This window comes from Ochotona curzoniae, unplaced genomic scaffold (genome assembly GCF_017591425.1).
Source record: "Ochotona curzoniae isolate NIBS_2020 unplaced genomic scaffold, NIBS_Ocur_1.0 contig_3622, whole genome shotgun sequence".
NCBI lineage: Eukaryota > Metazoa > Chordata > Mammalia > Lagomorpha > Ochotonidae > Ochotona > Ochotona curzoniae.
Window position 1 is genome coordinate 10395458 of NW_024465926.1, and position 11759 is coordinate 10407216.

General features: G+C 51.9%; 1 protein-coding gene across 1 annotated transcript; it reads left to right on the top strand.

Annotated features, from left to right (window-relative positions):
* The first annotated feature begins 294 nt into the window (after window positions 1-294).
* On the top strand, window positions 295-11173 carry ATXN1L (ataxin 1 like). Its single transcript, XM_040982415.1, has 3 exons — window positions 295-428; window positions 2514-2575; window positions 3729-11173. Exon 3 carries the CDS (start codon window positions 3846-3848, stop codon window positions 5916-5918), a length of 2073 nt encoding a protein of 690 aa, XP_040838349.1. The 5' UTR covers window positions 295-428; window positions 2514-2575; window positions 3729-3845; the 3' UTR covers window positions 5919-11173.
* The last annotated feature ends 586 nt before the right edge of the window (window positions 11174-11759 follow it).

Consider the following 11759-nt stretch of genomic DNA (forward strand, 5'->3'; position numbering starts at 1 on the left):
CCAGGACCGGAAGTCCAGGAAATGGGGGTCGCTGATGGCCACGCCCCAGACGCTGCTTGGGACCCCCCCCAGAATTTAATGGGGTGTAAAGATCGCGGGGTCCCTGTGGGGTCAGGGTGTGGGGACCCGAACACGGGCCCATGCATAGGACCAGGTCCTAGGTGCTGCAGTTGGTCGTTTTTCCCCACCGGAGGTCCGAGGGAACAGCCACCAACCCTCCCGGGGAGATGTCGCTCTCCCGGCCCACGCAGTGACGTAACTTTTCTGCGCCGGGGGCGGGCCGCGCTTGACGCCATCTCCGAGCGCCTGGCTCGGGGTGGGGGGGCGCTGGGTGTGGGGCGGCTCCGGGGCCGGGGATGGCGGCGGCCGCGGGTGCGGCGGCTCCGGGACGAACAGGAGAAGCCCTGGGAGCACTGTGAGATGGGCCGGTGAGTGTCGTCAGGTGGGGGTGGCCGGCAGGCTGGCTGTGCTGGGGTCAGGCAGGCCTAAGCTCGGAGCTCCAGAGGAAGTGGCCCCCCGAGCAGCCCCTTGCTTCGCCGGGCCGGGGCCGAGAACCGCGGGAGGACGGTGTTCGCGAAAAGAGGCCGCGCCTAGACCCTCGCCCGCTCCCCTACGCCACAGCCTGGAGGGCGGCGCGCTCCCCCAACTCCCCCGACTGGGTGTCCGTGGGCCCGAGTGTCCCGAGTCTGCGGGCGGGAAGGGGCCGCCCTGCAAGGAAGCGTCGCTTGCCGGGGGCCTCTGCCCTGCAACCCTGGCTTGAGGGGGCGACCCCCTTCCCCCAGTCCCTGGAAACGCACAGTTCCCGTTTGGTGTCCTGCCCCTGTCGGAGCACTACGGAGTGCGGGATCACGGGAAGACGTCACCCTCCCTCCCCCAGGTCCTTCCAAGCTTCCCCCAGTCTGTCAGGTTCCTGGCTCCTCCTGACTGCGTCGGCAGCTCGCAGCACGGTTGGGGTGACAGACTGAGTCTCTGTACCCCCCGTTCTCCCCATTTGAGAAAGTTCTCCCAGTCATCCGGAGGCCGAAACGTGTGCTGCGTCGTGCAAATCCGGCGGGCGCCCGGGCTTGTTACTCTCCCACACACTGTTTTTGGGGGGTTTCTCCTTGTTACTGTGTTTGCTAACCTCTGGGTGATCTAAATGCGGGTTAGCCTTCATGTGTTAGTTGCAGAGAGCAAGCAAGCATCGTTCTGGGATTGTGAGGTGTGTGCACGGTTTTTGTGGGGGCAATGAACAGCTTTTTTGATTGAAGGGGATGCGTGACTGGTGCCCGCTGTGTATTTGCGGGATTAGGAATTCGTTTCCCTTGGAGCCCCATCTTCTCACTCCTTTTTGGTATGTGAGGCTATGCCATTCTTTGGAGATGAATGTTGCCTTCCGTTTGCACGGAGGCTTGCCGCGGTCAGTAGCATCTGGACAGGGGGCCGGAGTGCTCAGCACCGCTGTCCGTGTTTCCAGTGGCAATGGCCGCCTTCTCGCACACCGTCCCTTTCTGGCAAGTATGGTTTCTCGGAGGAATAGTCTATGAGCGCTTTGTTTCCTCACTGTCAGTTGCCTGAGGATCAAGGTGACGTTTTTGGTTTCCATCACATCCGATTCAGTTCTTTGGACGTTGTCACGCAGAAAATTTTTACACACAGACGCTAGCCTGTTTTTTTAGATTCTGGAAAAGTGTTAATAAGGCTTTCCCCCCTGGGGTGACTCCCCTTGACCTCTTTTTCTGCCCCAGAAACATAAATAATTCTTTCTGCACTAGTGCAGATCTTCTCATCTAAATAACTTTCAACCCCAAGGGTCCATAAAAGAGTAAATCCTGTGAGGTGGGTTTTCATTGCTAACATGGGAACAATCCTAAGGTTTTGTGCATTTGACTCAACTTTGACTTGGAGGGAAGTGTAACCTGTGGGGAATAAGCACCAACGGGATGAACAGTATGCTGTTGAAGAAGAGCAATGACGCTGGACAGCTGGACATCCCCCCCCGGGATATCAGAGATTAGGATTTACATGCGACCTTTTCTCCCTTCACCTGCCCTTGCACTCTGCACCAGAGGGCTCTGACCTCTGCTGCAGAGGGCGAGAGCAAGACTCACGCTGGACCTTTTTTTTTTTTTTAAGATTTATTTATTTTTATTGGAAAGGTGGATATACAGAGAGGAGGAAAAACAGAGAGGAAGATCTGTCCGATGGTTCACTCCCCAAGTGACCTCAACGGCTGGAGCTGAGCCAAGCTGCAGCCAGGAGCCAGGAGCTCTTCCGGGTCTCCCACATGGGTGCAAGGGTCCCAAGGCTTTGGGCCATCCTCGACTGCTTTCCCAGGCCACAAGCAGGGAGCTGGATGGGAAGCGGGGCCACCGGGATTAGAACCGGCGACCATATGGGTTCCCAGCGCATGCAAGGCAAGAACTTTAACCACTAGGCTATGGCACCAGGCCCACACTAGACCTCTCTGCAATGACTCTGGAGAGGTCCGAGGTCAGACTCCTGCTCACTCTTGCTTTGTTGCTGTCTTCCAGGCTCCCAGGCCACCCGGGAGGACACGAACTACAGCTGCTCGGAAGCCCCCAGGGGAGCTCAGGTAATGTAGGCACTTTGGATTCCTTGTGCCAAAAGGCAGCTGGGAAAACAGGATGTACTCTCACAGACAGCTCTTTTCAGATCCAAAGAACAGGAGTTCAGTTGAAAGAATTAGGTACCAAGTTCATGTACACTGAAGTGTGCAGACCAAGAAGATGCTTTTTGTTTTGACAGTGGACAGAAGCATTTGTGAAAGGTGGCGAGAGAAAGGAGAGAGCTTTCTTATGAAGTGTGCAGAGCTACGAAATCAACAGGCAGATTTGGAGGAATGGAATTGGAGTTTTATAAAGTGGTGCTTAGAGCAAATCTACGGTGGAAAAGGAGCCATTGGCAAGAGAAAACAGAAGCAAAGGGAATGGAAAAAGAAGGCAAATTGAAGTTGGTCTGTGGGGATAATTTTTGTTAGACCAGGAGACAGGAAGTCTGTGTGAAGTCAAAACAGTTTCGATGCTATTTGGGGAGGAGGAGAAGCAAGTCCAAGGGTGAGCTGGTGTAATCTTACTTCTAGGGCTGCCGGAAGTTTGAAAGTCTATTTGAGGAGACAAAGAAGATACTATGTTTCATAACATGTTTAGGGAGATAGAGGTTTTTTTAAGACAAGAAAACCTGGAAACTCCCTGACACTTGGGTCCTTGAGGAGCTGGTGATAGGAGGCCAGCACAGGCCTGGGTGGACAGGACAGAGACAGGTGAGGTCATCCCCTGATTTAGACTGAGAAAAGGAAGCAGGGATGAGGTCATACGTTCAGGGAAAGAAGGTGGCACGGTTAGTCTTCGGTAGAAAAAGGAGAATCTTTGGGAAAAGAGCCAGCAGTGAAAGACTGGGTGTTGCAAGCCTCCCACAAAGGGGACCTCAGAGCGGGGTCCTCAGGAGAGGCCCGACTAAGCCTGACACTGTCGGTCTCGGGCCGTGCAGCCCCTGGGCTGGAGGTGCATTGTTGACTGGTCGTCCTTGTAGTTTTGTGCTTTGTGGTTTCTCTATTTCTGGTACTTCCTAGGCTGGGTAATCTGGGAGGCAGCCTGGTTTGCTCCTTGCACATACCTCTTTCCAACAGTACCTTTTGTTATTTCGCCTTCCATGGGTTCAGTTCTGTTTCTTTTGACTTGGTTCCTTCCTAGGTTACTTTTCTTTGCCTCTGATTTATTCCCTAGCAGATGTGGGCACCCCAGCCAGCAGCAGAGAGGGGTGCAGGGAAGCCACAGAGAAGTCCCTTCTGATGCCCCAAGGAACAAGCCGACCCCTTCCAACCTCCAGGAACACCACAAAGCAATATGAAACCTGTTCATGAGAGGAGTCAGGAATGCCTTCCACCAAAGAAACGAGACCTCCCCGTGACCAGCGAGGATATGGGGAGAACTACCAGCTGCTCCACTAATCACACACCCTCCAGCGATGCCTCTGAGTGGTCCCGAGGGGTTGTGGTGGCGGCCGGGCAGAGCCAGGCAGGAACCAGAGTCAGCCTGGGAAGTGATGGAGCTGAGGCCATTACTGGTCTGACGGTGGACCAGTATGGCATGCTGTATAAGGTGGCTGTGCCACCTGCCACATTCTCACCGACTGGCCTCCCATCCGTGGTAAACATGAGCCCTTTGCCCCCCACGTTTAATGTAGCGTCTTCACTGATCCAGCATCCCGGAATCCACTACCCCCCGATTCACTATGCTCAGCTCCCATCCACCTCACTGCAGTTTATCGGGTCTCCTTACAGCCTTCCCTATGCTGTGCCACCAAGTTTCCTACCGAGTCCTCTCCTTTCTCCTTCTGCCAACCTCACCACCTCTCATCTCCCACACTTTGTGCCATATGCCCCCCTCCTGGCAGAGGAGGCCGCTCCCTCGCCCCAGGCGTCATCCCCCGCCCACTCATTTAACAAAACCCCTTCTGCCACCTCCCCATCTGGGCAGTTGCCACATCATGCGAGTACGCAACCACTGGACCTCGCTCCAGGCCGGATGCCCATTTATTATCAGATGTCCAGGTTGCCTGCTGGGTATACCTTGCATGAAACCCCTACAGCAGGTGCCAGCCCAGTTCCAGTTCTTACCCCTCAGGAGGGCCAGCCCGCTCTGGAAACAGCTTCTGCCAATGGAGGACAGAGGCGAGAACGAAATTTGTTAAGACGAGAAAGTGAAGCCCTCGAGTCCCCCAGCAGCAAGGGTGAAGGCCAAGGACTGGTGCCAGTGGTGGAGTGTGTGGTGGACGGACAGTTGTTTTCAGGTTCTCAGACTCCACGGGTGGAGGTGGTGGCGCCGGCACATCGAGGAACCCCAGACACGGATCTTGAGGTGCAGCGGGTAGTTGGCGCTTTAGCTTCTCAGGATTATCGCATGGTGGCAGCTCAGAGGAAGGATGAACCTAGCCCCCTTAACCTGTCCCATCATACCCCTGACCAGCAGGGTGAGGGGCGAGGGTTAGCCAAGAACCCTGCAGAGCTGACAGAGAAAAATCAGGCCCGTGGGCTCTATCCTCAATCCCATCAAGAAGCGGTGAAACATAGACCTTTACCCAAAGCAATGGTTGTAGCTAATGGCAACCTGGTGCCCACTGGAACTGACCCAGGCCTGCTGCCTGTGGGCTCGGAGATCCTGGTGGCATCAAGTCTGGACATGCAGGGCAGAGCCACCTTCCCAGACAAGGAGCCAACGCCACCCCCCGTTACCTCCTCCCACTTGCCCTCCCATTTCATGAAAGGCGCCATCATCCAGCTGGCTACAGGGGAGCTGAAGCGGGTGGAGGACCTCCAGACCCAGGATTTTGTGCGCAGTGCCGAAGTGAGTGGGGGGCTGAAGATTGACTCCAGCACGGTTGTGGACATTCAGGAGAGCCAGTGGCCTGGATTTGTCATGCTGCATTTCGTGGTCGGTGAGCAGCAGAGCAAAGTGAGCATCGAGGTGCCTCCTGAGCACCCCTTCTTTGTATATGGCCAGGGTTGGTCCTCCTGCAGCCCTGGGCGGACTGCACAGCTCTTCTCTCTGCCCTGTCACCGGCTACAGGTGGGGGATGTCTGCATCTCTACCAGTTTACAGAGCTTGAACAGTAACTCCGTTTCTCAGGCCAGCTGCGCTTCGTCAGGCCAGCTGGGGCCCCGAGAAAGGCCTGAGAGGACAGTCTTGGGACCCAGAGAGCTATGTGACAGTGAGGGGAAGAGCCAACCAGCAGGAGAGGGCTCCCGTGTGGTAGAGTCCTCCCAGGCTGAGCCTGGTGCTCAGGCCTGCTGGCCAGCTCCAAGCTTCCAAAGATACAGCATGCAAGGGGAGGAGGCACGGGCTGCGCTGCTCCGTCCCTCTTTCATTCCACAGGAGGTAAAGCTGTCCATCGAAGGGCGTTCCAATGCGGGAAAATGAACATCTTCTCCAGACCAGGCATGGGGATGTAACCCCAGCGCTGGGCCTCACCATAGGCAGGCAGAGGAGTTGCACACGCTGAGCAGGGAAAGGCTCTCTGGGGGAAAGAGGAGGCATGGAGATAGCCTCTCCAGGTGGGACCCGTTGCTCATTGCCCCCATGGCATCCTTTCAAGACAGCCCCAGAGGGTGCTGTGTCGGAGCACAGCAGGCCTGAGCCAAGAAAGGAACGGGGTGCACACAGAATAAGAAACATTCCAAAACCAGGGCCTCCCTGTTCTTTCCTCTCCATCCCTAGCTCTGGTGAGGGAAAGTACAGGCTTTGGGAGCAGGTGGCAGAGGGAGGCAGAAGAGAAAGAGCCAAAAATGATGATCCACAGCTTATAGTAGCAGTTAAACTGTCTGAAGTTTTTGTTTTTTGGTTTTTTTTTTTTTCTTCATTTCTTTGGTGGAGGGCAGGAGGCCCAATGGTTGGAAATAAGAGGGTTCCCACCCAGGACCCGTCTTGTGAGCAATGTGCACTTTAAAGGGTGATTTTGTTACAGACGTCTGTGGCTGGGTTTGTTGGGGTGGAGCGCTGTCACCTAAAGGACTCTGCTTGAGCCTCTGCTCCAGCCCTTTCCTATCTCTTCCTCACCATTCCTACAAGGCTTCTAGGGAGCCGAAAGAGAGAGAGAGAGGCCTCTCCAGGGTTCACTGAAAGGGTTGGAGAACTCTGAGACAAGGACTTGATAGCTGGGTGATGTTGGGGCTCCAGGCAAGGCCTCTGGAAAGGTGTCTGGCCTCACAAAGCTCCTCCCACACAGCATGCCAAGCAAGTGATGGAGCGCCTCGTTGGTAAATGGTGACTTTGGAAAGAACCAGTGGAGCCTCTCCCCCAGGCACCCATCCCCCTCCGACCTCTGTGTGTCGTGCCTAAGTGCCTGCGCTGCCCCCACCCTTTTGCTGCCCTGACCCTCTGCATGTGTTGTGCCCTGGGCGTCATTTGTGGCTGCACTGCCTCTCCTTTGCAAAGTTGACTGTCCTCCAACCAAGACCTCTGATTTGCTTCTCAGCTATGCTCTCTGGTTTTGAAAACTCAAAATCATGTCCCCTCCTCTGCTGCTGCTGCCAAACAGCTTGGTGGAGAACCAAGAAGGGAACTATGCCCTGAGCCAGGGCAGATGCCCCCACTGGGCAGTGCCCATCCTGGCACTTTTCCACAGCCATTCCCAACTTAATCCACTGACTCTCATACCATTCAGAACTCTGCAAGCTGTGCCCTCTCACCGCCAGCTCCAAGGTTCCAGGATGTCCTTGATAATATTTCATTGCCTGAAGTAGATTTCGTCTCGTGATGGTACTTGCCTCTGCAAAGAGTATTTTCCATCTTATTTGCATTTACCCCTGTACATCTTTTAGTATCAGCTTTGAGTGTGGAATTCCACTGGGTATTGGGAATTAAGCTCTTCCATCAACTTAGGTGGGTGACTTTTTGTTTGTGTTTGGGGGATTGGGTCTTTAGACTCTTGAAGGCAACTCAGGGTATTGTCTTACACCCAGCCCTCTGGTTAGGCTTCTAGGGTATGACCCTGGCATTTCCTTCATAAATTTACCGGGACTGGCTGAGATCTGATGTCTGCTCTGTCAAAGACTTTAGGCAAGTCTTGTGACCTTGCTCTTTCACTTCCTCCCCAGCTGCCAAATGGGGATAAATAATCTTACCTACCTCCTGGGAGGAGGGGAAGTTCTGAGAATGGAGTCATTCTTAGTGTTCAGGTGCTAAAGGTTGTTCTCCTGGGGGAACAGTGACTGTATCTGCTTGTTTGCTACAAGCCCTACACTCCACTCTTGATTTCTTGAGAGCCAGTTACCTGGTCAGTCAGCTTTTGGGGTCCATCCAAGGAAGCCATTGGGTCTGACCATGAGTACTCACTCTCCACTTCCTGTCAGAACCAACACCAACCTTGTGCTGCATTGTGATCATGCCCTTTCCTTCTTCTGTTCCCCATTCTCTCTGAATGCTGCTTTCTTGGGCTTGTTCCCTCCAGTGGGGCCCTGTGGGGTTGGGTCTGGAGGAAAACCCCTCAGATAAGAGCTTTGGGGAAGCCCTCTTTCCCTGGCTGTCTCATGAGTAGCTCTTCCCTAAGGATAATTGTACGGGTTTCTGACAAGCATCCTTCCTTCTGGGAAGGCTCATTGAATCTAGCGACATGCACACAGAAGATGCTCAAGAAATGTCCTCCAAGGACAACTAACAGCTTCCTCCTATGGGAGCCAACCTATCTCTTAACCAGGTTCAGGCCAGATAGGTTAGATCATGTCACCCCCCCTGAGGCCAGTTGTGACTTCCCAGCCTGGGAACTTCTGCGTAACCCTGGGAAGTTGGTCCCCGCCTTCTGCTGCTGCTTCCCATGTTCCTTGCTGGAGAAGCAACGCCAGCAGCTCCCCTGATGCTGTGCCATGTGTACAGAGTATAATACTTGATTTTGCTGAGTTGGAAATCTGTCTTTCCTGAAGTAGGATTGCTTTAGGCAAAGGAGCTCTGTGCTGTACATCTTGGTCAGAGCTGGTATCATTTTTGCCTTTACTCTGTTCAGTCTTTTCTTCCAGGCATGAGAAGTAAGAATCAGTGGTATGCCCATGCTTCTTCATGCTAATTTCCTAAGTTTGCAAGAGACAGAGTGGTTTTAATGGGAAGGAAGAGGTCAGCTTTTGACGATGGCTAAAGCCAGTCCCTTGTCAGGGTGGGACATTCTCAGAGTTGCGTGTGGAAAGGAGTTACCAGTAATGCTGGCACTGTGCAGAAATGCTGATACTGATTTGGGAGAAGAGGAACCTGGTAATGGAATCACAATAATCCCAATCTTGTATCATCATTTCTATTAAGACTAGTGTCTGAGGGAGGGGTGGCATGAAAGAAGGGGCTCTGGGAATGAAGAACCAAGCGCATGAGGCCAAGGGGATGGGGGTGTTCGTTAGAGATGGCCTAACCCTTCTGCTCTCTTGGTCCCAGTGGGTTGCAACACCAAGAGCTTTGTGCTATGCTGCTTTGCTACTGCTGCTCGGTGTCTTGCCTGCTGCCTTCTCTAACTCCCAGTCCCTCCATGTCTTCAGTCATGTAGATTAAATCCAGGCCTCCTGTTCGTTCTTCCCTCTGTTCTGCCAGTGTTATTTTATAGCAGTCATGTCAGATGGGGATGGTAGGAAATGCTGCTGGTGAGCTGGTGAATCCAAAGGGATATGGCGTCAGTGCTGTCAGGAGCCTTGTGGCTCTAAAGATTTGACTGTATTGAAGGAATAAGTGGGTCTTGCAAGTAGGTTTTCTGTTGTATTTACTTATTTCCTTTGTGGTTTCTTGTGTGCTGTTTTAATAACTAAGGGAGGGGTACCACCGCACCTGTGCCAGTATTCTAGTGAGTATGTCTAGCTCAAGTTGTGGGTTTGGGGTAGAAGAGGGTTTGAAGTTTGACTAGCCCCTTTGGAGGAGTTTATTTATATTATTGCCAGTGGGCATCATAGGTGATTATGGGGGTGCATAGGATGGTGGCATGAGTGAAATTGGCTGTATACAGGCATCCTGAAAAGTTGAGTGATCACACTGGAGCTAAAGGCTGGATATGGGGATTACTGGGAAAGGGCCGGGGTCCTTGGAGTAAAGATAGTCTAGTGAACTGAATTGGCCATCGGAGATTAGGTCACAGTCTTAGAAGCAAATAGAACAGAGGCTAAGTTCCAGGGAGATAGCTTAGCCTCCTAGGGCTAAGTTTATTTAACACACTGAAGCTACAGTAGTTTCCAGATGGGAAAAAGGAAACACTACAGTTAGAGACCTGACCGTACTAGGTTGGATGTTTTGATCGGGAACCTATTAGTCCTTTGCTGGGAGGTCACCCTCCAGCTTCCCTGGGGTAGGGAAGGTCTCCCACATTATGCAATAATAAAACAAGCATCTGGGTCTTTGCAGCTGTCAGTTGTTCTTTCAACTCCAGGATCCAGCTTTGGGCCAGAAGGCTGGTCTGGGCCTAGGAGGACACTGGCCTCGAGATGCTCGAGCAGCTGCACACTTTCCTGCCGACTATGCACAGCGCCGGGGCGGAAGGAGGAGAGGTGGCAGTTGGCTCTGTTGAGCCTCCCCAGCAGGAACAGTAGTAATAAATGCACTTTTCTCACACTAAGGTTTCTTTATTTGTTCACCTGTTAAGCCTAGCTCCTTCCCCACTAGATTGCAAACTCGAAGTCTGTGTGATCCCAAAGCCATTCCACTGCACATGCCCAGCAGTGAGAATGGCCTCAGATTGGGTCCCTGTCTGCAGTGTGTGTGGCAGCAGCCCATGTGCCTTTACCTATTGTCAAACTTGCAAGCATTTATTCTGTCTTTCTGACTATCATGAGGACTGAGGCTCTTCAGAGAGAAAGAGCAAACCGATGACAGTGGTTTTACACCTACCCTTGGACAGGGAGTTTGCACATACTTGTGAGCTGTGAGTGGTTTGTGCACTGCTGGTGTCACTGAAGGCAGGTTGATCTCGCTTGGTAGTCACAGTCAAGAGAATCTCGATTGTGTTGGGGAAGAGACCAGCTCTACTCATGGCTAACTTGAAGTATTAAAATAAGGCTGTCCCTACAAGTTTCCTAGTCATACAGGATCCCTGTAGCCAAAACAGTGGAAGTTCCAGCTGCAGAGAGTAGACTGCTCTCAGCTTGCACAGCACCTTAGGGGAGGGAAGAATAGACAGATCAGGGATGGGGTGGAGAAAGAAGGATGGGAATGTTGTCATCTAGGTGGCTTTAGGGTCCTGAGGAATAGAGAAGGACGGCACTTGGGGAGGTGTGGATGGATCTGTGTAGGAGTTCCCTGTAGATAAATTTCTGATCCCCCAACTACTATCCCCAGTATGTAATGGCTGACTTAATATGTAATCAACTGCATTGTATCTAAAGCCTTAGAACTAGTCAGGTGCTCCCCCCCACCCAATACCACTTCTTACCCTCTAATCCTACCTGATCTTTAACAAAGCATTAATAATTCTAAGGATAATCTCTATTTTGTTGTGCTTTTTTGTAACTGTTTTAAATAAATCAATTTGTACTGTATATTTGTACTTTTGTGAGATCCTTTTTGCTGTTTTACCATTTTAAGTCTCTGTACTTGGCTACACACAGATTGTATTTTTATTGTTAATGCTCTTCTTATGGATACCTGCATTTAACTTGTGGACTATGTAAACACAATATATATCAATATCTATATATCTATATATCTATCTATATAAACTACTAGCTTTTCCTTTCGGTGTTTGCGCCTTCTTCCTACCCCAGCTTTAGATGGTGTCACTGGATGGGAAACAGAAATGATTTGGGGAGAGCACTTATAAAAGAACACAGATAGTGTGTTGTGCGTGGTGAGTATGGGGTGGATGGTGCAAGCTGGCCTGAAGCATGGTCTGCATGGTCTTTGGTGTGTGTTTCAGAAACTGGAAATCCACCTGTTGACATGGCGGAATCAATCACAACTACCTGTGGTTGCCGTCACTGCTGACCCTATCCCCAATTCTTCATTCAGGAGCACTGCCAAAAATTGCTGGAAAAAAAAGTCCCAGTAATAGCTCTTGCTTCTTAGAAAGCAAGCCACCAGTGAGTGGTCAAACACTCAGATAAGTGATTTGGACATAATGACACTTAAGAGTATCCAAAGTGCTATGTATATGTAATAAAGCACATTTGTTACTAGTGTTATTTCTGTTTCATGGGTTGGGGAAGCCACAACAGAGGTTAAATATCTTGCCCCAAAGTCACACAGCTAGTAAATGGCAGGGCACTTGTGAACCCTTCTGATTTCGGAATTTGTGTTAACTGAGAG

Coding starts and splice junctions, on each gene's coding strand:
- ATXN1L (XM_040982415.1), top strand. CDS start 3,846: ATGAAACCTGTTCATGAGAGGAGTCAGGAATGCCTTCCACCAAAGAAA.